A 26,923-nucleotide genomic window follows, 5' to 3' on the forward strand; every position below is an offset into this window, starting at 1 on the left:
CCGACAACAAAGTTGTAAGGGGGGTATACTGGTTTCAGGTTGTCTGTCTGTCCGTCTGTCTGTCTGTCCGTCTGGTCGTCTGTCCGTAGACGCAATCTTGTGCGCACCATCTCTCCTTATCCCCTTGACAGAATTTAATGAAACTTCACACAAGTGATCAGTACCAACAGTAGTTGTGCATGGGGCATGTTAGGTTCTTTTAGAAAAAAAATTTGCAGAGTTATGGGACTTTGTTTTTTTGTTACTATACTATATACATAGATACAATCTTGTGCGCACCATCTCTCCTCATTCCCTGGACACAATTTAATGAAACTTCACACAAGTGATCAGTACCAACAGTAGTTGTGCATGGGGCATGTTAGGTTCTTTTAGAAAACAAATTTGCAGAGTTATGGGACTTTGTTTTTTTGTTACTATAATATATACATAGACACAATCTTGTGCGCACCATCTCTCCTCATCCCCTTGACACAATTTAATGAAACTTCACACAAGTGATCAGTAACAACAGTAGTTGTGCATGGGGCATGTTAGGTTCTTTCAGAAAAAAAAATGCAGAGTTATGGGACTTTGTTTTTTTGTTACTATACTATAGACATAGACACAATCTTGTGCGCACCATCTCTCCTCATCCCCTTGACACAATTTAATGAAACTTCACACAACTGGTCAGTAACAACAGTAGTTGTGCATGGGGCATGTTAGGTTCTTTCAGCGACAAAAATTGCAGAGTTATGGGACTTTGTTTCTTGTTAACATACTATGTACATACAGTCTTCATATGCAATCTTGTGCGTGCCTAATCTACCAAACCCTTGCACACAGTTTAATGAAACTTCACACAAGTGATCAGTACCAACCCTAGTTGTGCATGGGGCATGTTACATTCTTTTAGATAAATATTCTGCATAGTTATGGGACTTTGTTTTTTGTTACTATACTGTATACATACAGTCTATATACATACAGTCCAAATAATTATGCAGTCTTGTGTGTGTCAAATTGCAATGTACTGTGTCAGTGCATGCGGGGGGTACATTCATCACCTTTAGTGATAGCTCTAGTTATTTCCAAAAAATATCACTGCTTTACTACGGTTAAAACTTTGTATGAATATGAGTTTACATTCCTATTCTATAATCTGCATATGAGCTGCGCCATGAGAAAACCAACATAGTGGATTTGCGATCAGCATGGATCAAGACCAGCCTGTACATCTGCGCAATCTGGTCAGGATCCATGCTGTTCAATTTCAAAGCCTATTGCAATTAGAGAAAATGTTAGCAAACAGCATGGATCCTGAGAAGACTGCACAGATGACCAGGCTGGTCTGGATCCATGCTGGTCGCAAAGCCACTATGTTGGTTTTCTCATGGTGTGGCTCATATACACTTAAATATCTTTAGTTCGGGCTATTTAACGCTGCAATTATGAATTATCTTGGCATTTATGGTGACGTTTTACAAAGCAAAAAGTAAGTTGATGTCTTGTTTTCCTTTTAGTCAGAGGAAGCTTCCAGCTCCAGGTCTAGCAGTCCGGAAAGGACCACCAGGGGAAGAGGACGTGGAAGAGGCCGTGGTGCTCGGGGTTCAAGGAGAAGAAGTGGTTGTAGAGGCCGCGAGTCAACAGGGCGGGGAAGGAGAGGCAGTGGTAGAGTTGGTAGATCAAGAGGGAGGTCAAGAAGTAGATTACAGCCGGGAAGGGCAGATGAAGCCCTTGAAAACATTCAACAGAGACAAGACAGCATGAGGGTAATTACATTTGTTATTCAAATTCTGTACAGAAGAACTTGCAATAATTACATCATTTTTACTTCATATCCATCAACAGCGTAAATTTACCTGGTTTGAGTGACCACCTATCTATAAAAATCACTTTGTAAATACAGTGTTGGTTTTTGCAGAAGTTTGAATGTATTTACAAAGATCATTTATTTTACAAAATCACACCCCGTTTTCTATTTTGTCTTTCAATGGTAAGTTATTTTTGTTAAATGTTTATAGATTGAGATTACTATATTGGGAATGGCTAAATTGAGACATGTAGGAAATCTTATTACAAGTTGTAAGATTTTAGTGCAAGTTCCTTATGAGAGTAAATGATAAAAGAAAATATTCAACCAAATAATTTGGAGCATATTTCTAAATTTTGAAGCACATTTAGATGAACCTAAAGTTTATTGAAGTGGAACAGAAATAAATAAGGTTTGAATGTTACCAACTTGCAGGATGAAATAAACAAGATGAGTGAAGAACACTGCAAAGAGATTTTGCTCAGTGTCTTAGAAAAAAGTCCAGCTGTTATGATTGACATCATGAGACCAGCAGTCAGGCAGCCAGGTGGATACCATCCAGGCCCTGATGCTAACGTGCCTGGTTGGTGTGTGTACACCAAGTGCAGAGAAATGCCTACACTCATTGAGTCTGTTGTGGAAAGGAAAACTGTGTGTCCCTAATACCAGTAAGTATGACATTTTTGTTATGGTTTGTATATATTTATAACATTTTCATAATGGTAGCAATGAATTTTTTATGCATACCATTTTGGTCAGAAGTAAACAAATACAACTATCAGTTATGTAATTATTCCTGCATATTTATATTCTATATGTATCTGTTGAATTGACCAAATGATATACTGTAACTTTTAGGCTCTAACAGAGCTTATCTGCCTCTTCAATATTTCAAGGGCATGGTCTTAGAATGCAGGAGATAGAATGTCACAGAAGCTTTGCTTTTCCACTAAAGAGATTTAGTAATAAATCTAAAGTTAAATTACAGTCAAACCTGCTTAAGAGACAAACTGTATCAAACAAAAACCTTTGTTATGAGACCATAACATTAGGTCCCTCTACATTACATTTTATTCAGACTGAACCTGTATTAAGACCACCTGTCTTATAGCACCATTTTTGCTCTTCTTTATGGTCTCCTATCACAAGTTTCACTGCATTTTAAAGCTTTTGCAGGCCGTTGTAATATAAGTAGGTAGATGAAGATAAAATAAACGTGTTACAGCATGTATTATTATCATCTGTTATAGAGGTGTTAGTAACACTGACTTTATGTGAAGTCATTCAGGTTTGTTTGTCCACTTCAAGATGGAGAAAAAGTAACATGTTTGGAATTCTGTATATTCAGCTTTCCTACTTTTCCCTAGCATTTTATAATTGTTGCATTATTTTCAGGACTTTCAAGTTCTCATCCTGGATGAGGCAGTCCTGGCACTTGCCAGACTGCTGCGCCGAGATATCTTGGTGTATGACGATGAGCCTGACCTTATGGCTGCCAACAGACACACTGCATACAGGCTGTATATCCTGTGGACTTTTGGCCACCTAGGGGTTGGAGACAGAAGGGTCGTTCCATCTTGTTGTGTGTGGAGGATACGGGACAAGTTTCCTGATCCTTTTGGACAATATACTGGGTTTAAATCATCTCGGCTTGGTTGAACATAAATATTTGTTGGACGGTCCATGAGAAAACCTGTATTAATGACAAAAATTTCACAACTGATATATCAAAATTTTCATGAAGAATATTCTTTTTCTTTTCAAATCAGAAAATTTGAAGTGATTATCTTCAATATTTCAAGACCTACAAAACTTTTAGTCAGTCAACAACAGCATTTTGAGACGTGATTGTAAAAATGTAGTGATATCTCTAGTACACTGGCGTTGTCCTGCATGTTATGTATTTTTTCAAGTCATTTATGGAACAAATGCGTATAATTTACTAAAATATACGTGACGTGATTATTTACAAACAGTTCAGAGTGATTTTACTGAAAATTACAATCGTGTTTTTTCTGAATCATTTATATTCTTTATACACCTCTACATTTTCATGATGCATAGGTGCTGTGCAATAATCGTTGCCATGACAACACAAATGACATTTATTTGAACAATAGCTCGTAAAACACAAATGCCCTTTTCATGCATTCAGTAATTGTACATAATACATAAATTATGTAGTCACTGTGGTCTTGACCTTTGGCCTCATAATCAATAGAGGTCATCTGCTGGTCATGATCAACATCCCTGTAAGTTTTCGGATCCTAGGCCAAAGCATTATTAGCGACAGTCTGGAAATTATGTATTGTTCCAGGTCACTGTGTCCTTGACCTTTATCCTACTGACCTTAAATTCAAAAGGTGTCATCTGCTGGTTATGGCCAGCTCCCTATGAAGTTCATTATCCTAGGTTCAAGTGCTCTATAGTTATCACAATGAAATTGTGCTGTGTCACTGTCACCTTGACCTAAAAGCTACTTACCTCAAACTTAATAGGGTATATCTGCTGGTAATGGCCAACCTCCCTATCAACATTCATGAACCTAGTCCCATGCATGCTTGATTTATAATCTGGAAACAGTTTAGTGTTACATGTCATTGTGACATTGTCCTTTAGCCTACTGACCTCATATCAATAGGGGTCATCTGCTGGAAATGACCCATCTCTCTATCAACTTTCATGTTCCTAGTCCTAAGCTTTCCTGACTAATCATCCAGAAACAAATTGGTCTACAGACCAACCAACATCTGCACAACAATATACCCCACCTTCCTTGAAGGGGGACATAGAATATGTCCCATATCCTCGACACACAGCATGATGGAATACCCTTCTGTCTTCAACCCCTAATCTTCTTATTATGCAATAAGTAATCAAGTCACTGATACAGGTTTTCTCATGGAAATGTCCATTTTTACACATGATTTATTATACTTTAAAACTGTTGGGTTGGAAAATATGATATGTGCCATTTGTCTAAAGAATAAAGAACAAGCATTCTCAAGAAATTGTCCGGAAAAGTTCCAAGTTCAATGTTCCAAGTAAATTTGACCTTTAGAACTCATAATCAATAGGGGGTCATCTGCTGGACATGATCAACCTCCCTTTTAAGTTTCTTGATCGTTGTCCAAAGTGTTCTGAAGTTATTATCTGAAAACCTTTTTAAATGTTCAAGGTCACTGTGACCTTGACCTGTGACCTAATGATCTAAAAATCATAAGGGGTCGTTTTCTGGTCATAACCAAAGAGCTATAAAATAAATAGATTGGCAACTTGAAAGGCATATAGAGCAAATCTCGCCAACCTCCCGTGACAAAAAAACGAGATCTCGTTACCGGAAGTGGCGCTTTCTCCACGCGCCATTTTGTATGCGAAAGCAATTATTCAGCGGTAAAATAATTATCACCGTATGACCACGCTTCTTTCGATGGCAAAAAAAACCCTGTACTTCGTGTCTTAAGACCATTTCTCATTAAACTAATTTTGTTTTAGAAGCTAACATGTATTTTAAATGTAGTTTTAAAGGTACAAATTGTAACTGCATGCTTGTCGATGTTTGTTTTTAGTAAGATAACGCCGAATCACGCTCTGACACGAGCTCACGTGAGATTACAGCCAGTTGCCATTCTGTGTATTTTATACTTCTTTGTCATAACCAAAGTCCCTATCAATTTTCATGATCATAGGCCAAAGCGTTCTCATCCGTAAACCAATTAACTGTTTTGTGTCGTTGTGACCTTGACCTTTGACCTACGTATTTCAAAGTCGAATTTGACCTGTATTTTATCCTGTTACACCTGTGAACAAAAAATTATAATCCTAGACCAAAGCATTCTTAGTTACCATGCGGAAACCATTTACTGTTATGCGTCACAGTGACCTTGACCTTTGACCAAATTACCTCAAAGTCGAACTTGACCTGTATTTCATGATGTTACACCTGTGTACAAAATTATATGATCTTAGACCCATACCTTCTCAAGTTTTCATCCAGAAACTGTTTTACTGTTCAGTGTCATTGTGACCTTGACCTTTGACATGTTTACCCCAAAGTCAAACTTGACTTGTATTTTATCATGTTACACCTTTGTTCAAAAAATTATGATCCTACACCAAAGCGTTCTCAAGTCATCAGCCGGAAAACGTTTAACTGTTCTGAGTCACTGTGATCTTGACCTTTGACCTACTGACCCTAAAGTCGAACTTGACCTGTATTTTCTAATGTTACACCTGTGTACCAAAAAATATTTTAATTGGTCAAGCCATTCATGAGTAATTATCAGGAAACCATGAAAATCAACTGACAGACGGACCGACCGACAAGCTCACTCCTATATACCCCCCACCCCCAAAATTTGTTTTGTGGGGGTATAAAAATATCACTATACATTACGCAGCTTCATATAGCTAAAAGTTCTAGAATTTTGGAGAGATGTAAACGTTTGCTAACATGAAATTTAATTTCACTTATTTGGTGCGCTTTGTACTGGGGAATATGGTAATGCTGTAAAATTATTTCTTACTTGGTCAAGTCAAGTCAATATTTATTTATTGTCGGTAGATAAAACAACATTATAAACATAAGCTATGTATAGCTTTTGACCGACATAAATACCAGAGGGAAAATAAAGCATATGATCTTCACGTTTTATTTTGTATTGTGATAGAAAACAAAATGAAAAGAAGTTTCAGTTTCAATACAGTTCTCTTTATAAAAATTGTGATTTTATTTTCCAAGCCTCCAGTACCAAAAGCAAGGGCTACTTCAGGTATATTTTTGTAATAATCATTTTTGGTACATCCTGTTTTTAGACTTCAAAAAATGTTGCAAATCTTATTTGTGCTTTTACATTTTAACAAGCATCAAAGCAGTTTACATTCTGAAAGTATTTTTTTAGTGCTTTTACAGAGACATTTATGATACATGCTGGGTAGGAACATTCGGGTTTTTTATGTGTTTACCCAATTCAAAAATTGATAAACCATTCCTGTAATGGACCCTTGCTTTAGAACTAAAAATGAAAAGAATGCTTTCAGCTATGGTCATTCAAGAGTACAGTTACAGACATTTTTTCAGTAATAGCCTTACATCTGTTTTGTAACCCTTTCAGCTCATTAGTTGTGAAAAGACAAAATAACAATATTTACTTTATAATTTAGTTGAAGTATGTTATAATTTCTGAGAAAGATCATAAAGTAAAAATATGTCATAAATGTGTATTTGTTTGTTCTTCATTTATAATCATGTCCCTTATGGAAACCAGCTCAGTAAAGTAAGGATACTTGTTTATCATCCTTTGTTTTTTTTTTCAGGCAAAAAAACAAAACAAGCTGTCATTGATAGTTGAAAACCCCCTGAGCATTTATGACAAGTTATTTTAGATCTCTTTATGGATACAAGAGTAATGGATAAGACAGGAAACAGATAATGTTAACCCTCATTATAGGAAACACTTATGCCAACTTATTTCAAAATAAGTTTGTAAATGGCAGAGTGATGAACTGCCCTTAATCTGTACGTGTAAGTGTGGCCTTTGCCATAGAGCTATGGGGTCTAGATCTGCGCATGACCCACAGTCTAATTATGGTAAACATTTAGGTAAATTATCAGCAAAATCCCTCCTATGGTGGCTGGTATAACTGACACAAAACTTATTCCATTAAAGCTTTGACCTGTCTGACCTTCACCTTGGAGCTAGGAATCTGGGTCTGGCACATGACATTACATCTCACTATTGCGAACATTTATGGCAAGTTTTTTCAAAATCCTTTAAATGATGCCAGACTTAGGACTGGACAGGAAACAGTTCCTGTTTTATCTGTGACCTCTGTTACCTTGAACTTGTAGGTAAAAGTGCTAGTGTTGCTCATGACATGCCATCTAATTATGGTAGACATTCCTGCCAAGTAATATCATAATACTATGTGAATGGATTAGTTCAGCCTAAACAAAAATAAAACCCTGAACAGTGTGATTTAAATATCTAGATAGGTTGGAAGCACTCTATGAAAGATAAAGCTTCACAAAAAACACATAATATTTACCAGTAAGTTACACTTCTTTTAAAAATTGTATTTGTGATGATAACAACTGGCATTGTGCTAAATACTTACATAAAGCAGGATGACAACTTATTTATATGTTCTATTTTCTTTGTTTCTTACGTCAAAGTCATATTTGCTATTTCTGATATTTATAGTCCTGTAGAAAATTAACTCAAATTTTGTAGACATAAAATGCTACGTAACAGTCCTTAGCTTTCTAAAATTGTAAAAATATGATTTTGCTTGTATGGACTATGTCCTTGTGTATGGCTTCCCATTGGGTCATTACTTTCTCACTTAAAACGAGACACTTTCTCTTCCATAAGTTCTCTTGTAGGCTTTGGCTCCTCTGGGGCAATATCTGGGATCATCTGCTTCAAGTTCCTTTTTCCTTCGCATACCAGTCTTGTCATGAATGCGCATTTTTAAAGCTCTATTTAGGATATCTCTGACATATCCATAACTCTTGGGCTCTTTCTTTGCCTGTGCTGTCCATCGCCCACTCTTCTTATTCCAGATTCTCTGTAATCTGAAAAAGTGTAAATTGCATGTTTGTAAACAAATGAAGATAATAAAGGAAACGGCATTTCCAATCATTCAAGCACATCATTCACAGAAGGTGTTTTAATTGCTAAAACTAATTTACTCTGCCTAGTGTTGGCAATATTTCACAGTTCACTATAACAACGTAGAGTTGTTGCAAAATATTATTTAGTTACAAATGTGAAACATACTCCATATCTAGCTGACAGAATGTTCTAGGCACCTTTGGTATTATGGTTTATCACTGAAACTATACAAAATGTATTCACAAGCAATAAAAGTTGCATTTCGAAACAGGGCATTTGTCAATTGCTGCCACAGCATGGAAATTCTTGCAATAGCAACAAAATGTGCATATAACCATAATGCAGTCTTTACATGTACCAGGTTTCATGAATCAATATCTTGAGCCTGACTTACTGCAGAATCCCACTTGTAACTGACTGAATGATGAACAAATGTGTAGTGGACAACCATAAAAACTATAGCTACTTTTGTTTGCAAGTATCCCACGACTGCCAAATCAAATTAGTGGTATAAGATCTGATGACAAATGTTCGAGTGTTAAACCTACTCCCTATATATATAATTCCCAGACTTTCAGTGGTATTATAGATAAAATGTTTCAATGGTCATAATTCAAAAGTGCCTGGGCCAACTTGGCTAGGCACTAAAGTTGGCTGAGAGCTTATTGGCAAACACAATTGGTAAATGAAGTGAACAGTTGACCAAAGTTTCCAGAAAATCATTAAAGGGCTTCAGCAGAAATGGAGAGAATAAGAAATTGAAGGCTTACACATTTTAGCTGTGACCATGACCTTACGCAGGCATGGATATTTTGCAGTTATGCATATCAACTTGATATGGTGATAAGACCCAATTTGTATGAAAATCCTTTAGGAGTTTCGAAGATACAGTGTGGACACAAAATGGAAGGCTCAAACATTTGACCCAGAGTTGTGACATCGATCTTGAGACGACATGGTAGACTCACAAGTTCTGCACATTGTCTTACTGAGGTGATCATTTGATCCAAGTTTCATGAAAGTCCTTCAAGAGGTTAAAGTTTTTTTAAGCAGACACAATTCTTACGGATGAATGGAGGCCATTCCTGTAACACACTACCACTCACAGGGATAATTGAAAGCATATACTTTTTATTCATTTACCTTTGTGTTCCATCTTTGTTGACAATCACATCTCTGTCCAGATTCATATTGTGATCAAGAGCAGCAAGAAGATTTCTGGCTCCGTATACAGGCGGGGAATAAGAAAACCTCTAAGAACAGTACATCAGGATAAGCTGATGGAAACATTCAAGATCTGCCGTACTCCTGCAATATTTACAAGCAGGAATGATCAGTTTATATCTGTACTAAATTCCTACAAATATGTACACAAATATAACAAAATGAAAATATTTCAATAAAATAAATATTGTCACATTTTATGAAGATCATTTATGGCCACAAAATGTTAGACCTATTCCTGAATGCAGATAAAACACTATCATATAGAAAACAGGCATAAATGTAATGAAAAAAAGAGATATTACACAAATATATGCATATTTCTTAGAACACATGTAGACAAAATTTGTAAATGATTAATGTATCCCCTTCGCTTCAACATGCAGGGGCTATATTGAAGACTTTATTGTCCATCTATACCTTACTGTACTGATAAGGTGTTTTTTGGTGTGTTTTTTTAGGTGTCATGTCCCTACCATGTATACTTTGAGGTCTTGTGTCCATTTTGTGCAACAAAGCGAAAACTGCTGACAATATGCACAACTTGGCTTGGTACTGATCACTCATGTAAAGTTTTGTTCAAATCTGTCCAGCAGTTTGACCTCTGACAGGTGGACAAGATTTTTCTATTTTAGTTCTGATTGCACTTTTGTGCAGTGAAGTAGAACATGCAAACATTTACATCTAGGGTTGGTACTGACCACTCCTGTGAAGTTTCGTTGAAATCCAGCCAGCTGTTCGACCAGTAAAGCTGACACACTTATGCAGATGGACAAACAAACGGATGGTAGACAGACTTTAAAGGCCAAGTATCAGGGAATGTATAAATCACCTCTCAGTTTACCTCTTATCAAAAGAAAGAAATACCTGAAGTTTAAGTAGTAGCCAACTTTGCTTAGAAGTCTTTTATCTAAGACAACGCTGCTTAAATCTTTCAACACTGCTGCATCCATAGAGGGGTCTAGCCATGGTTTATCTCTTGCCTCCTATGTTGTCAAAGGTTCATGTAAGCACCCAGTTTGCCCATTTTCATCGGGTAAAATCCATTCATGTGTGTTTGTGATGTGATGCAGAACACTTCTCCAGATACTCTAAAATTGAATGTTATTACAGTTCCTAACAGAACATTTGATAAGAAAACATAATGTATTTATACAAGCCCAAGCCTGAAAAAAAATTTCTCCATATTAGCTGAAAATTACATCAGCTGTAATGTATCAACCAAAATGCTTTCGGCATTCTTCAACATGCACTATGCTTACGTCAACTGTCTTCTAGCCATTGTAAAACAATACTGTTTTCAGTTCGTGACAAGCAGCTTAACCTTACAGTCATAGCTTTCTTGTATCTTTACTCAAATAAGCAAGCTTGTTACCCTGAAGTAAACATCAAATGTCTAATCTCCTGATTTTTTTTTCACTATGTACTAATAGTAAGTTATGTTTTTAACAGTGTTATAGTAGTATTGATTTGACAACATTACCAAAAGAAAATGATAATTAGTTTTTACCACAAACTGACTGCATGTGTCTGCTTCTTTGCAAGCAAACCAGAAATGGTTCACAATGTCTTTTGACCACTTCAACAACACAGAGTTCTGCTTCTTCTGGGCAACCTATATTTCAGAAAGATAGAAAAGGCTGGGTATACATAACTTAGGTATAGATTTATACCATTATTTACAATAAACAAGACGGGACTGAAAACCCTATACCATTCACCTGACCCAGTTCTTACATTAGATTACATTGTATCTTACTTGGTCTAGACTGTATAGTTGTAACAGTCAAATTATTGAAAATTGATGATTACACTCAGAATAGATAACCATCAGCACTTTCTTATGCAATGAGATAAAAATTAGTTATATTCAAGTTATTAAAGTGACATCATAAAAAACTTATTATTTCTTCACTTTATTTTGCTCTGCAAAATATATAAGTCATGCATTCAGAGAATTTGGTCCAATCATGGCTTTGGGTTAAGTCCTACTTGCAATCTTTTATGTATTGACAACTATATGCAGTGTAAATTCTGAAAACAATATAAAACAAGAGGGTCATGATGACCCTGGATCGCTCACCTGAGTAATATGAGCTACATTTTCAAATGTCAAACTGATGATAAAATATAAGAAAGTCAGTACATCACATTCATGGCCAATAAAATTCAGTTTTACGATTTTTGTGCAAAACTGTGTAAGTCATCAATATTTCAAGGCTGTAGCTTATAAACAAGAAAGTAGGTCGGTAGGTCAAGGTCACAATCAAGTGACATCATATTACTTGGGGTCATCACGTAATTATAATAAAATAGTCGTGGAAATAGGATCAGATGATTTTTAGTAATTTTCCTATATATAACTCACATAATAACTAAGTGACCCCAGGCCTCTTTTAACCCCAGGGGCATAATTTGAACCATTTTGGTAGAGGACTACTAGACAATGCATCATACCAAATATCAAAAGCCTAGGTCATACGGTTTCTGACAAGAAGATTTTTAAAGCTTTTTCCTATATAAGTCTATACGAAACTTGGGACCCCCAGGGCAGGACCTCTTTTCACCCCAGGGGTACAGTTTGAACAATTTTGGTTGATGACCATAAGACACTGCTACAAACCAAATATCAAAGGTCTGAGACAAGAAGATTTTAAGGCTTTTTTCCTATTTAAGTCTATGTAAAACTTGCGATCCCTGGGGCGGGGCCACATTTGACCCTTGGGGGATAATTTGAACAATCTTGGTAGAGGACCAGTAGATGATGATACATACCAAATATCAAAGCCGTAGGTCATGTGGTTTTGTACAAGAAGATGTTCAAAGTTTTCCCGAGATAAGTCTATATAAAACGATGTGACCCCCGGGGCGGGGCCATTTTTTACACATACATGACAACCAGAGTTCTGGATGGAATTCAATTCTTTGAACAATTTTGAAAGGGGGCCACCCAAGGATCATTCCTGTGAAGTTTGGTGTAATTCTGACCAGTGGTTTTCAAGAATATTTTTTTAGGAAATGTTGACGGACGGACAAAGCACGACGGACATTGAGCGGTCACAATAGATCACCATGAGCCTTTGGCTCAGGTGGGCTGAAAATAAAAAAAATGTCAACACCATTAATTCTATCATAAGAAAGACAACATACATTCTTATTACACCATTATTATTGCATTTATTCCATAATTTACCTTTACTATCTTTTTCCCGAGATTCTTGGCCACATGCCAAATGTCGTGAGAATGCTTTAAATGTGGATACCTTGACTCTGAATAATAAAAAATGCATTTTTAAGCATGTACATGAAGGAACAGAACTTTCTGATGTAAACCCAGTTTTTACACATCACTTTTCATACATTGTAATACAATGCTCACTCTCTAAAAGAACCCTCTGAACAACAATTCCCTTCCTGCAACAACAATTCCCTTCCTGCAACAACAATTGCTAATTTGCTACTGACCCCAAAATGTGCTGTTTTATTTATTTTACCTCTCAACAACAACTCCCTTCAAACAACAACAAAATTTCCAATCTCCCATATTGTCAATGGGTGTTGTTGTACAGACAGAGCACTAAATTTCTATTTATGATAAAGGTAATCACCTTTGAAGTTGTTGCAGTGAAATGAAACACAATGTCATAAATATATTGTTACACACAGACTTCTACATAATTTGTAAACTAGAAAATGCTTTTGTAAAAAAGCGCATGTCTCCCCCAATGCAAAGTCCTATAGGCAAGAAGTCAATAGGGGTTAGGAGCAAAAGTCAAAGAGACACTGATGGTTGGCTGCAATAGGGATCATCTACTTGGCATGTCCAATCATCCCGCTAAATTTCAACACTCCTGGCCTAGTGGTTCTCAAGTCACTGTTCAGGCTTCTGTGACCTTGACCTTTGATCAAGTGACCTCAAAATAAATAGGGGTCATCTACTCTGCAAGTCCAATCATCCTATTAAGTTTCAACATTGTAGGTCAAGTGGTTCTCAAGTTATTTCCAAAAAATGATTTTACATGAACAGGCCACTGTGGCCTTGACATTTAATAGACTGACCCCAAAATCAATAGGGGTCATCTACTCTGCATGTTCAATCATCCTATGAAGTTTCAACATTCTGGGTCAAGTGGTTCTCAAGTTATTGATCGGAACTGGTTATAAATGTTCAGGCCCTTGTGACCTTGACCTTTAACGGAGTGACCCCAAAAACAATAGGGGTCATCTACTCTGCATGTTCAATCATCCTATGAAGTTTCAACATTCTGGGTCGAGAGGTTCTCAAGCTATTGATCGGAACTGGTTGTCAATGTTCAGGCCCCTGTGACCTTGACCTTTAACAGAGTGACCCCAAAATCATTAGGGGTCATTTACTCTGCATGAACAATCATCATATGAAGTTTAAACATTCTGGGTCAAGAGGTTCTCAAGTTATTGATCGGAAATGGTTTTCCATGTTCAGGCCCCTGTGGCCTTGACCTTTAACAGAGTGACCCTAAAATCATTAGGGGTCATCTACTCTGTATGACCAATCATCCTATGAAATTTCATCATTCTGGGTCAAGTGGTTCTCAAGTTACTGACCGGAAATGGTTTTCAATGTTCAGGCCCCTGTGACCTTGACCTTTCACAGAGTGACCCCAAAATCGTTAGGAGTCATCTACTCTGCATGACCAATCATCCTATTAAGTTTCAACATTCTGGGTCAAGTGGTTCTCAAGTTACTGACCGGAAATGGTTTTCCATGTTCAAGCCCCTGTGACCTTGACCTTTAATGGAGTGACCCCAAAATCAAAAGGGGTCATCTACTCTGCATGACCAATCATCCTATTAAGTTTCAACATTCTCGGTCAAGTGGTTCTCAAGTTACTGACCGGAAATGGTTTTCCATGTTCAGGCCCCTGTGACCTTGACCTTTGACAGAGTGACCCCAAAATCGATAGGGGTCATCTACTCTGCATGACCAATCATCCTATGAAGTTTCAACATTCTGGGTCAAGTGGTTCTCTAGTTATTGATCGGAAATGGTTTTCCATGTTCAGGCCCCTGTGACCTTGACCTTTGACAGAGTGACCCCAAAATCAATAGGGGTCATTTACTCTTCATGACCAATCATCCTATGAAATTTCAACATTCTGGGTCAAGTGGTTCTCTAGTTATTGATCGGAAATGGTTTTCCATGTTCAGGCCCCTGTGACCTTGACCTTTGACAGAGTGACCCCAAAATCAATAGGGGTCATCTACTCTTCATGACCAATCATCCTATGAAGTTTCAACATTCTGGGTCAAGTGGTTCTCAAGTTACTGACCGGAAATGGTTTTCAATGTTCGGGCCCCTGTGACCTTGACCTTTAATGGAGTGACCCCAAAATCGATAAGGGTCATCTACTTTGCATGTACAATCATCCTATGAAGTTTCAACATTCTGGGTCAAGTGGTTCTCTAGTTATTGATCGGAAATGGTTTTCAATGTTCGGGCCCCTGTGACCTTGACCTTTGAGGGAGTGACCCCAAAAACAATAGGGGTCGTCTACTCCAGCAGCCCTACAACCCTATGAAGTTTGAAAGTTCTAGGTCAAACGGTTCTCCAGTTATTGCTCGGAAATGAAGTGTGACGTACGGACGGACGGAAGGACGGACGGACGGAAGGACGGACAGGGCAAAAACAATATGTCTCCTGGGGGAGACATAATTAGCAGTTGATGCTTCAAGAGAAACCCCAATCATGGAATAAAATTATTGTATGCTATATTATTATAAAAAAAATCAGGCTTAGGAAAACTGACCTTGATTCTAAAACAAATGACAATACTCATTACTCACTCATTATTGCTCCTATACCAAGGCGAGCATCTGTAACTACTTCCTTCACTTCTACCCCTGCATTTCCCAGCTCAGCCATTCCTTTTTGAAAGCCTAGTTTTTCCATATTAACAGATTTTCTGTCTGTTACTCTTTTGTCAAGAGTTTTGATGGTCATTATGATTATAGATTTAGTCCTTTCTTCCATCAGAGTGTACGAACAATACTGTGAACTGTGCCCTGGTCAGTCGTTTCGGCCATCACCTGTTTGATATATAGAAAATAATCTTACTCTTGTTATCTGTTACATTTTATAATTTTTATCATTTTAATGGCTTGCCTGATAGTTAAATAAACTGTTGAAGGAACAACAGCTGTCTGAAGGAACAAAGCCATAGTATCTTTTATTGACTGGCACTAAGTATTTTATTACATGACATCAGAAATAAAATCCAAAGTTTTTAATCAACATAATACTATTCAATAGCTCTAATTTTGACTGGAAATGTTGTAAGGACAAATGTTATAATATCATAAACAATAGACTGAATATTTTAGAGGCATATGTAAATAAATATAAAATAACTTTATAGAAACATATTTATAACTGCTTGTTTCAGGATAGCAAAAAAAATGTACCTGTAATAAAGGTATATGTAATCAGACTAAATTCAAATGCATTATAAAGAGGAATATATAATAAAAATACCTAATACAACAACTTTTTGTCCTCTAAATTTATCAATAATGCCCTGTTGATGCTCCTGCCAGTACTGGTCAATAGTGGGCACAAGGTATGTTGACTGGATTCTGTGAAACTGGTCTGATGACGGAAATCTCAGATTCAACATTTTTGCCCACAAACACAGCTTCCCGTAGTTGTTTCCTGACGCCAGTATGGAACCACACACTAAGAAATCTCCACTATGGAGGCGTTTGTTCAAGATTGGCTGAGAACACCACTCCTTGCTGACATGACCATTGCTACATACCTACATATAAAAAAATAACAGTAATAAATTCATAATATTGTAAACCAAAGGAAGATGGTGAAAAGCGCATTTCTCCCTCAACTGCCTTATCATATAAATAGTAAGTCAGTCTTTATATACTGTTTAATTACTACAAGTAAAAGGCTCATTTTGGGTATTTCAAGTGTCTGTGGCGATTTGGTTTGAACTTTGGCGATGAGTAATAGTCAAAAACATTTGGTTCAAGTTCGGTAAAGATGCAATGAGAACTGTGCAACTCAGTTCGATGAAGAGTAAAATTAGATGATCGTCAGTAATTCAAGAGACACAATTCTGAAGTGCATGGTGAAGTTTGATTAAGATCGGATGAGAAATGTTTGACTTAAAACACAGACTATAGTAAAAGGAAACATTTCGGTATTTCAAGTGTCATAGTTCCGAAGTACCTTAGCCAATATGGCTAGTTATCAAACTTGGGCGAGGACTTGTGGTAAAACAGGTTTTGTTCAAGTTTTGTGAAGATTGTAAGAGAAAAGTTTTACTTAGAGCACGGACAATATTTGTGGCAGACAGACAGGGGTAAATCAACATGTCTCCCTCACCATTGTGTGGTGGGTGATATAAATATATCCTGTTTAGAAGACTAAAATAGAGTAGTTAGCACAGTACATGACATGCATAGACCCTGAGAATAATGGCTTATACCAGGTGTAAGCCCTTGTCTAAATAAAGCCTAGAAGGGCTCAATGAATCTCACTGTACTTCAAATATAACCAACATTGTGACTTTTATAGTTGGTGTGCTATAACTTGCATGATTTTGACTTTATGTTCAGCGAGTAATTTTTTCTCAGTTATGCAAGTAATAAAAAAGAGGACCATGATGGTCCTGAATCGCTCACCTATCCCCACATGACCCAGTGCTGAACTGAGTATGACGTCGTTATTTCTATTATTTGACACTGTGACCTAGTTTTTGAGCACATGTGACCTAGATATCATCAAGATAAAAAATTCTGACCAATTTTCATGAAGATCCATTGAAAAATATGACCTCTAGAGAGGTCACAAGGTTTTTCTATTATTTGACCTAATGACCTAGTTTTTGAAGGCATGTGACCCACTTTTGAACTTGACCTAGATATCATCAAGGTGAACATTCTCACCAATTTTCATGAAGATCTCATGAAAAATATGGCCTCTTGAGAGGTCACAAGGTTTTTCTATTTTTCGACCTACTGACCTAGTTTTTGACCCCACATGACCCAGTTAGGAACTTGACCTAGGTATCATCAAGCTGAACATTCTCACCAATTTTCATGAAGATCCATTCAGAAATATGGCCTCTAGAGACGTCACAAGGTTTTTCTATTTTTAGAACTACTGACCTAGTTTTTGACCGCACGTGACCCAGTTTCGAACCTGGCCTAGATATCATCAAGATGAACATTCTGACCAATTTTCATGAAGATCTCTTGAAAAATATGGCCTCTAGAGAGGTCACAAGGTTTTTCTATTTTTAGACCTAATGACCTAGTTTTTGAAGGCATGTGACCCACTTTTAAACTTGACTTAGATATCATCAAGGTGAACATTCTCACCAATTTTCATGAAGATCTCATGAAAAATATGGCCTCTAGAGAGGTCACAAGGTTTTTCTATTTTTTGACCTACTGACCTAGTTTTTGACTGCACATGACCCAGTTACAAACTTGACCTAGGTATCATCAAGCTGAACATTCTCACCAATTTTCATGAAGATCCATTGAGAAATATGGCCTCTAGAGAGGTCACAAGGTTTTTCTATTTTTAGACCTACTGACCTAGTTTTTGACCGCACTTGACCCAGTTTCGAACTTGACCTAGATATCATCAAGATGAACATTCTGACCAATTTTCATGAAGATCTCTTGAAAAATATGGCCTCTAGAGAGGTCACAAGGTTTTTCTATTTTTAGATCTACTGACCTAGTTTTTGACCGCACGTGACCCAGTTTCGAACTTGACCTAGATATCATCAAGGTGAACATTCTGACTAATTTTCATAAAGATCCCATGAAAAATATGGCCTCTAGAGAGGTCACAAGGTTTTTCTATTTTCAGACCTACTGACCTAGTTTATGACCACACGTGACCCAGTTTCAAACCTGACCTATATATCATCAAGGTGAACATTCTGACTAATTTTCATGAAGATCTCTTGAGAAATATGGCCTCTAGAGAGGTCACAAGGTTTTTCTATTTTTAGACCTACTGACCTAGTTTTTGACCCCATGTGTCCCAGTTTCGAACTTGACCTAGATATCATCAAGGTGAATATTCTGATTAATTTTCATGAAGATCCATTGAGAAATATGGCCTCTAGAGAGGTCACAAGGTTTTTCTATTTTTAGACCTACTGACCTAGTTTTTGACCCCACGTGACCCAGTTTCGAACTTGATCTAGAAATCATCAAGGTGAACATTCTGACCAATTTTCATGAAGATCTCATAAAAAATATGGCCTCTAGAGAGGTCACAAGGTTTTTCTATTTTTAGACCTACTGACCTAGTTTTTGACCGCACGTGACCCAGTTTCGAACTTGACCTAAATATCATCAAGATGAACATTCTGTCCAACTTTCATAAAGATCCCATGAAAAATGTGACCTCTAGAGTGGTCACAAGCAAAAGTTTACGCACGCACGCACGGACGGATGACGGACGCCACGCGATCACAAAAGCTCACCTTGTCACTTTGTGACAGGTGAGCTAAAAAACTAAAAAAAAAATAGATACTGGTACATTTGTTCATGAATACTTATCGATTTGATCTATCACTGTAATTAGTTTACTTAATCACATTTACAGAATATGTTTTCTTTACACTATAAAATTTTTATAATAATAATAATAAGGAGAAAGGCTATGTTTGACTATGAAATAATAAACACATACCCATTTGAAATATAATGCTGAGCCTACAAAGTTGTCTGTAAGTTGGACTGGCTCGTTGCAACTGCAACACTTAGTCACTGTGATACTTGCCAACAACTTCAGTTGTGGCAGGAATGACAGGCACAGTGTATACGAAGAAAGATCATCACACTGCTGGTCTGTAGAAACTTTCTTAATACCAGGTCTGTCATCCATTTCTTCAACATCATGTTCATCAACTGTGTTGGTATCTACTTCCAAACCAAACTCAGCCTCTTCGTATGCCACTTCTTCTACATTGTCGTCAGTTCCATCGGGACTAATTCATAAATTATAAAAACTATAAGATGCTTTTGTAAATAGTGTTTTTTTCCCCAAATGCATAGTAGCATAGGAAAGAAGTAAATAGGGAACAGCAGTAAAAGTCCAAGAGACACCAATGGTTGACTGCAATAGGGTTCATCTACTAGTCATTTCAAATCAACCCAGTAAGTTTCATTATTCTGGTGCTAGTGCTTTTCAAGTTAGATGGGATGCATTTTTCCTTGTTCTTGCCCTTCTGACCCTGACATAAATCAAGTGATCACAAAATGATAAGGATCACCAACTTTGTATTTCAATTCTTCCTATAAAGTTTCAGCATTATGAACATACATGATATCAAGTTACTGATTAGAAAGTTTACCATGTTCAGCCCCCTGTGACCTTGACCTTTCATGTTGCGACTTAAAAAAAAACATTTGGGGTCCTCTACTATACGCCATAAGCCCTATCACCGTATGAAGTTTGAAGGTTCTATGTCAAATGGTTTGCCAATTATTGGACCGAAATGTAATGTAATATACAAACGGCGTGACAGTCACGCAGGTAAAAAATTAACTGCCCAGTGAGACAAATTTATAATCATTGGCCAGTATCAGTAGTTTCTACTATAAACAAATTAATCAGTGACTCACTGCATAAGTCGAGAGTCAATAGTTTGTAACAAACAGTTTATACTTCAACAAAGGTTGTCAATAAAATAAAAAGTTGTTGAGAAAAGAATGTTGACATTATCTTTGATGTCTGACATGCAGTAACACTTTCTGAATATGGTACACTGGTCAATAGTCAAAACTTTCACACTACTGAAATAATTCTCTGGTTGAAGAGTTCTTCTTCTGAGTTACATATCAATTGATGATCCTAATGATTAGGATGTCAGAATGTTCAGAAAAATATAGTACCGTAATTATTTGCCTCCTCTAAGGATAAGTATTCATTTTTACAGAATGGAATGCACTTATGCAACATTAGAAAGTTCCTAGCATTTTCTGAATTCAATAATTTCCTCACAAAAGAATTTATCATTTATACTTACATCATTGCTGACAACACAAAACTCGGTTCATAATCAGGGTCGTCAGAATCCTCATAGCTTGATTCCTGCAGCGTTATGTCAATTGAAAGACTGAAAAACATGACACTGTAATTGAGTATTGCCTGAATAAAATCATAATCAATGACAAAAATAAGTTGGGAATTTATATAAAACAAAAACACCAAAAAAAAACCAGAAAACTTGATACCTTGACCTAAACTAACATGGCCGACTCATGGATTCTGCACTCTGTCTTGGAAAGTTGACAATTTGACCAAAGTTTCATGATTGTCCTCCATGGGTTCAGTAGGCGATACACAGTGGACACGAAATGGAAGTGTCAAACCTCTGGTCTGAGTTGTGACCTTGACCAATACCAACATGACTAACTCATAGGTTCTCCAAATCGTATTGATGAGGTGATAGTTTGACCTAAGTTTCATGAAAATCCTTCATAGGCTTTAGGTGATACAGACGGACACAAAATTTTGCACACTGACATATTGAAGGACTGAGACCATTCCCATAACCTCCCACCACTTGTGGTGTGGAATCAAAATGACTGATAATGGTCATGCACAAGCAGACCTATGTTACGATCTGCCATTGCTAGAAACCAGTCTCAATATGTAAGCAAATTATTGCTTACTGAACATTTCTGAAGAGTCTTGAAACTGACCTCTTGCAATGTAATTTCAAGCAGGTCTGAACTTCTTCCAGTATGCTAGCTTTCCTTTAGTCTTGTAGTGCTGCATTCATAACTAGAATGTTTTTTCTGTCTGTAGGACACAGGGTGTGCCCCCCACTGGTATATTTGCGACTAATAAGGGGAAATAATTCAAAAGTTTGCAATCTTATGGGGTATAGCCTCAAAAAAATACGAAAAGGATTCATTCTTCTATACCATATACTTTTTGAGCTATGAGCATCACAAACCAAAAAAACAATATTTTGGTTATTTCAAGGGCCATAACTCTAAATTGGGGAGCAGAGCCGATGAAAAATAGTAGATGCACATGTTCATATATAATTATGAAGACTCATGCACGGTTTCATCAATTTATATCAAATACTTTTTGAGCTAGGCGTGTCACAAGATGAAAATGTGCATTTTTGACTATATTAGGGGCCATAACTCTAAAAATAGGGAGCAGAGCCAGAAAAAAATAGGAGGTGCATAAATTCATATCATGATAAAGACTCATGCAAGGTTTCATGAATCTATATCAACTACTTTTTGAGCTAGGAATGTCACAAAGTGAAAATGTGCATTTTTTACTATTTCAGGGGCCATAACTGTAAAACTATTGGGGCGGAGCTAGACGAAATATAGAAGGTGCACAAGTTCATATCATGATAAAGACTCTTGCATGGTGTCATGGATTTATATCAAATACTTTTTGAGCTAGGCCCGTCAAAAACTTTGGACGGATACACAGACGGACGGACGCACGGATGGACAAGAGCAAATCTATAAGCCCCCACCACTCATGGGGGAGGGGGGCACAGAAAAATATAAATACATAACCAACTTACGCTAAAGGGTCTGTAAAAGATGATGACAGTCTTTCCTTTTCTACTGTATGCCCTGCTTTAGTTTTCACCGTTGTACATTTTTTCTCAGCAGTCGTATGAAATAAAAAAAAAATCATTCAGAATGTTGGAATATCATCAAAAGTTACAACATACTTTTATCTCTATAAAAAAGTTCAAATTTACATACATGTACTTACCTTGTAACATTATTGGGTATGACAAAAACTTGATCTTGAAAGCATGCTGGACTATTCAAAAATATATTGCAAGTATGTGGTCAGATTATCTTTAGTAATTTATATGACAACACGAGCATTGCAGCTGGGATCAATGTACACTAAGTGTAACCTTTGACATCTAAAAGTGACACAGACTCAAAAAAATTGAATCCTTGTTGTTTACATTTGGTGAATATTTGTGTCAAGTTTCTTCAAAATACTTCACAGGCTTCAGGTATGATCTCTGACCCCCAGATGTGATTGACCTTGAAGGCAACCATCTGAAACATATACAGTAAAATTCCTACTTACGACCACGCCGAAATTACGACCGCACCGCTAATACGACCGATTGTGCAAAGAACGGAATATTTCCTTCTTAAAACCAATGGTCGTTTGTCCGAAAATGCGACCAGACCGCTAATCCACTAATGCGACCACCAATTTCAGAACTGTTTGATTTGTTCACACTTAATTAATCACCGCAATTACGACCACTCAAAATTTTCTGTATGTTACCGCGAATCGCCGCGGGAATTAACACGTGCGACATCGTGTTAACACGTTAAGCGTGTACATTGTGTATTTATCCGTTAATTGCTAAGAAGTCTTTTAAACGTTATCAAAACAACGTATCAAACTGTTTGATTGTCTGAAATTGCTATTTAAAGATGTTTGGTGTTTTACATCGCTATTTTAACATAAGAAATTGTTGAAATAATTAATTTGTTTGTAATCAGACGAATGCCCGCTGATCGAATTGACTGGATTAAAACGGATTTAATTGATCTAAACGGTGTTTGTTTGTTATTATTAATGTAAATACGTTTGGAATTTCAGCGGAGAATGAAGTTTGAAAAGGTTTGATATTGTTGTACTTGTCTTTAATTGAACAAAATTCATTATTAATTAAGTGCGTCCTTAATTAATACACAGTTTGATCCGTAATTCTTTGATTAACACAGTGATCAAGTATTTAAGACTAATGAAATACTTATCTTTATCAGTCTTCTTTCGTATCTGATACTAACATAGCCATAAAGAAAATAAAGCTACATATAAATTGAACACTGTGTTTGCCATTATTGCGTCTTGATTGTATTCCAATGTGTTATTATCTGCCAGACCTTCCCCGTATAGCCTTGTCCACTAATCAGACCAGACCGCTAATAAGACCAGTTTTACAAAGAACCATGGGTGGTCTTAATAGCGGAATTCTACTGTAAATTATTTGGTCCTTACCATGGACAGCTTTCCTCAGAATGTAATGATTCTATGCCAGACATTTCGGGTTGATCTCTGAAAAATAACAAAACTTTATACTATTAGCTGTGTCAGTTTTTCAGCATCTTTGAATTTAAGAAAAATATTTTTTACAAATAGATAAGATTTTTTTTATTTGAGGAACTCATAGATTTCACTACTAATACAGTAATATATATATATCTGCACTTCCTAAAAAATTTCAATTTCTGTAAAAATGGCTATAAACATACATACCACTAATCTCTTCTACTTCTAGAATGTTTATTTTAGAATATAAATATCATTACTTAGTGATTATTTTCCAATAAAGATATGACATTTTCATAAAACAATGACAATACAATTCCTTATTTACATGTACATGTTTTCCAATGCATTTTTCAAAATTGTAAAGGCCCAGCCCTATGATCTGAGTAAAAGATAAAATTGTAACTTGTTAAAACAAGAGGGCCATGATGGCCCTATATTGCTCACCTGTTATCATTGCACTTGAGCTAGAAGGTCCTCAGAAAAAATATCTAAGTCCAAAGGACAGGAACAACAAAGGGAAGAAATTTAACCAGAAAGAAAAAAAAATCTTACAAGGTATAGATATGTTAAAATACACCTAAAAATTGGAGGTACCATCCATGTTGTACCACAGAAAAGTGGTCTCGGTTTTTCCCTATGGCCAATAATAAACTAGAGGTCACAAGGTTTTTCTATTTCAAGACCTACTGACCTAGTTTTTGATCACAGTTGACCCAGTTTCGAACTTGACCTAGATATCATCAAGATAAACATTCAGACCAACTTTCATACAGATCCCATGAAAAAAAATGGCCTCTAGAGAGGTCACAACGTTTTTTCATTATTTGACCTACTGACCTACTTCTTGATGGCACGTGACCCACTTTCGAACTTGACCTAGATATCATCAAGATGAACATTCTGACCAACTTTTATAGAGATCTATTCACAAGTATGGCCTCTACAGAGGTCACAAGGTTTTTCTATTTTTAGACCTACTGACCTAGTTTTTGACCGCACATGACCCTGTTTCAAACTTGGCCTAGATATCATCAAGATGAACATTCAGACCAACTTTCATGAAGATCCGTTGAAAAATATGGCCTTTAGAGAGGTCACAAGGTTTTTCTATTATTTGACCTACTGACCTAGTTTTTGATGGCATGTGACCCACTTTCAAACTTGACCTAGATGTCATCAAGATGAACATTCAGACCAACTTTCATACAGATCCCATGGAAAATATGGCCTCTAGAGAGGTCACAAGGTTTTTCTATTATTTGACCTACTGACCTACTTTTTGATGGCATGTGACCCACTTTCGAACTTGACCTAGATATCATCAAGGTGAACATTCTGACCAATTTTCATGAAGATTTCATGAAATATATGGCCTCTAGAGAGGTCACAAGGTTTTTCTATTTTTAGACCTACTGACCTAGTTTTTGACCGCAGTTGACCAAGTTTCGAACTTGATATAGATATCATCAAGATGAACATTCAGACCAACTTTCATACAGATCCCATGAAAAATTTGGCCTTCAGAGAGGTCACAAGGTTTTTCTTTTATTTGACCTATTGACCTAGTTTTTGATGGCACGTGACCCAGTTTCGAACTTGACCTAGATATCATCAAGGTGAACGTTCTGACCAATTTTCATGAAGATCTTGTGAAATATATGGCCTCTAGAAAGGTCACAAGGTTTTTCTATTTTTAGACCTACTGACCTAGTTTTTGACCGCATGTGACCCAGTTTCGAACTTGACCTAGATATCATCAAGATGAACATTCAGAGCAACTTTCATACAGATCCCATGAAAAATATGGCCTTTAGAGAGGTCACAAGGTTTTTCTATTATTTGACCTACTGACCTAGTTTTTAATGGCACGTGACCCAGTTTCGAACTTGACCTAGATATCATTAAGGAAAACGTTCTGACCAACTTTCATACATATCCCATGAAAAATATGGCCTTTAGAGAGGTCACAAGGTTTTTCTATTATTTGACCTACTGACCTAGTTTTTAATGGCACGTGACCCAGTTTCGAACTTGACCTAGATATCATCAAGGTGAACGTTCTGACCAACTTTCATGAAGATCTTGTGAAATATATGGCCTCTAGAGAGGTCACAAGGTTTTTCTATTTTTAGACCTACTGACCTAGTTTTTGAAAGCAGAGCAACTTTCATACAGATCCCATGAAAAATATGGCCTTTAGAGAGGTCACAAGGTTTTTCTATTATTTGACCTACTGACCTAGTTTTTAATGGCACGTGACCCAGTTTCGAACTTGACCTAGATATCATCAAGGTGAACATTCTGACCAATTTTCATGAAGATCCATTGAAAATTATGGCCTCTAGAGAGGTCACAAGGTTTTTCTATTTTTAGACCTACTGACCTAGTTTTTGAAGGCACATGACCCAGTTTCGAACTTGACCCAGATATCATCAAGATGAACATTCTGACCACCTTTCATAAAGATCCCACGAAAAATGTGACCTCTAGAGAGGTCACAAGCAAAAGTTTACGGACGCACGCACGCACGGACGGACTGACGACGGACGCCGGACACTGCGCGATCACAAAAGCTCACCTTGTCACTTTGTGACAGGTGAGCTAAAAAGTTACTAAAAATAAGCTATTTATAGTAACTTAAAAGGGAAGTAATTAAACAAGAGGACCATGATGGTCCTGAATCGCTCACCTATCCCCACATGACCCAGTGTTGAACTGAGTATGACCTAGTTATTTCTATTATTTGACATAGTGACCTAGTTTTTGAGCACATGTGACCTAGATATCATCAAGATAAAAAATTCTGACCAATTTTCATGAAGGTCCATTGAAAAATATGACCTCTAGAGAGGTCACAAGGTTTTTCTATTATTTGACCTAATGACCTAGTTTTTGAAGGCATGTGACCCACCTTTAAACTTGACCTAGATATCATCAAGGTGAACATTCTCACCAATTTTCATGAAGATCTCGTGAAAAATATGGCCTCTAGAGAGGTCACAAGGTTTTTCTATTTTTCGACCTACTGACCTAGTTTTTGACCGCACATGACCCAGTTACGAACTTGACCTAGATATCATCAAGCTGAACATTCTCACCAATTTTCATGAAGATCCATTGAGAAATATGGCCTCTAGAGACATCACAAGATTTTTCTATTTTTAGACCTACTGACCTAGTTTTTGACCG

The 26,923-nt window shown here is 36.8% G+C and overlaps 2 protein-coding genes and 1 pseudogene across 2 annotated transcripts in view; 1 reads left to right on the forward strand and 2 right to left on the reverse strand.

The window, feature by feature from the left end:
- On the forward strand, positions 1-7,014 carry LOC123545502 (P2X purinoceptor 7-like). Its single transcript, XM_045331826.2, is given in 4 exon segments — positions 1-1,754; positions 2,231-2,423; positions 2,426-2,463; positions 3,191-7,014. Coding segments are annotated over 4 exon segments (501 nt in total). The 5' UTR covers positions 1-1,748; the 3' UTR covers positions 3,455-7,014.
- Positions 1-26,923, reverse strand: part of LOC123565412 (cofilin/actin-depolymerizing factor homolog) — a 307,889-nt gene that overhangs the window by 53,670 nt on the left and 227,296 nt on the right. The window lies entirely within an intron of this gene.
- LOC123534455 (uncharacterized) overlaps positions 6,434-26,923 on the reverse strand; it is a 24,540-nt pseudogene continuing 4,050 nt past the window's right edge.

Source organism: Mercenaria mercenaria, chromosome 1 (genome assembly GCF_021730395.1).
Source record: "Mercenaria mercenaria strain notata chromosome 1, MADL_Memer_1, whole genome shotgun sequence".
Classification (NCBI taxonomy): Eukaryota; Metazoa; Mollusca; class Bivalvia; order Venerida; family Veneridae; genus Mercenaria; species Mercenaria mercenaria.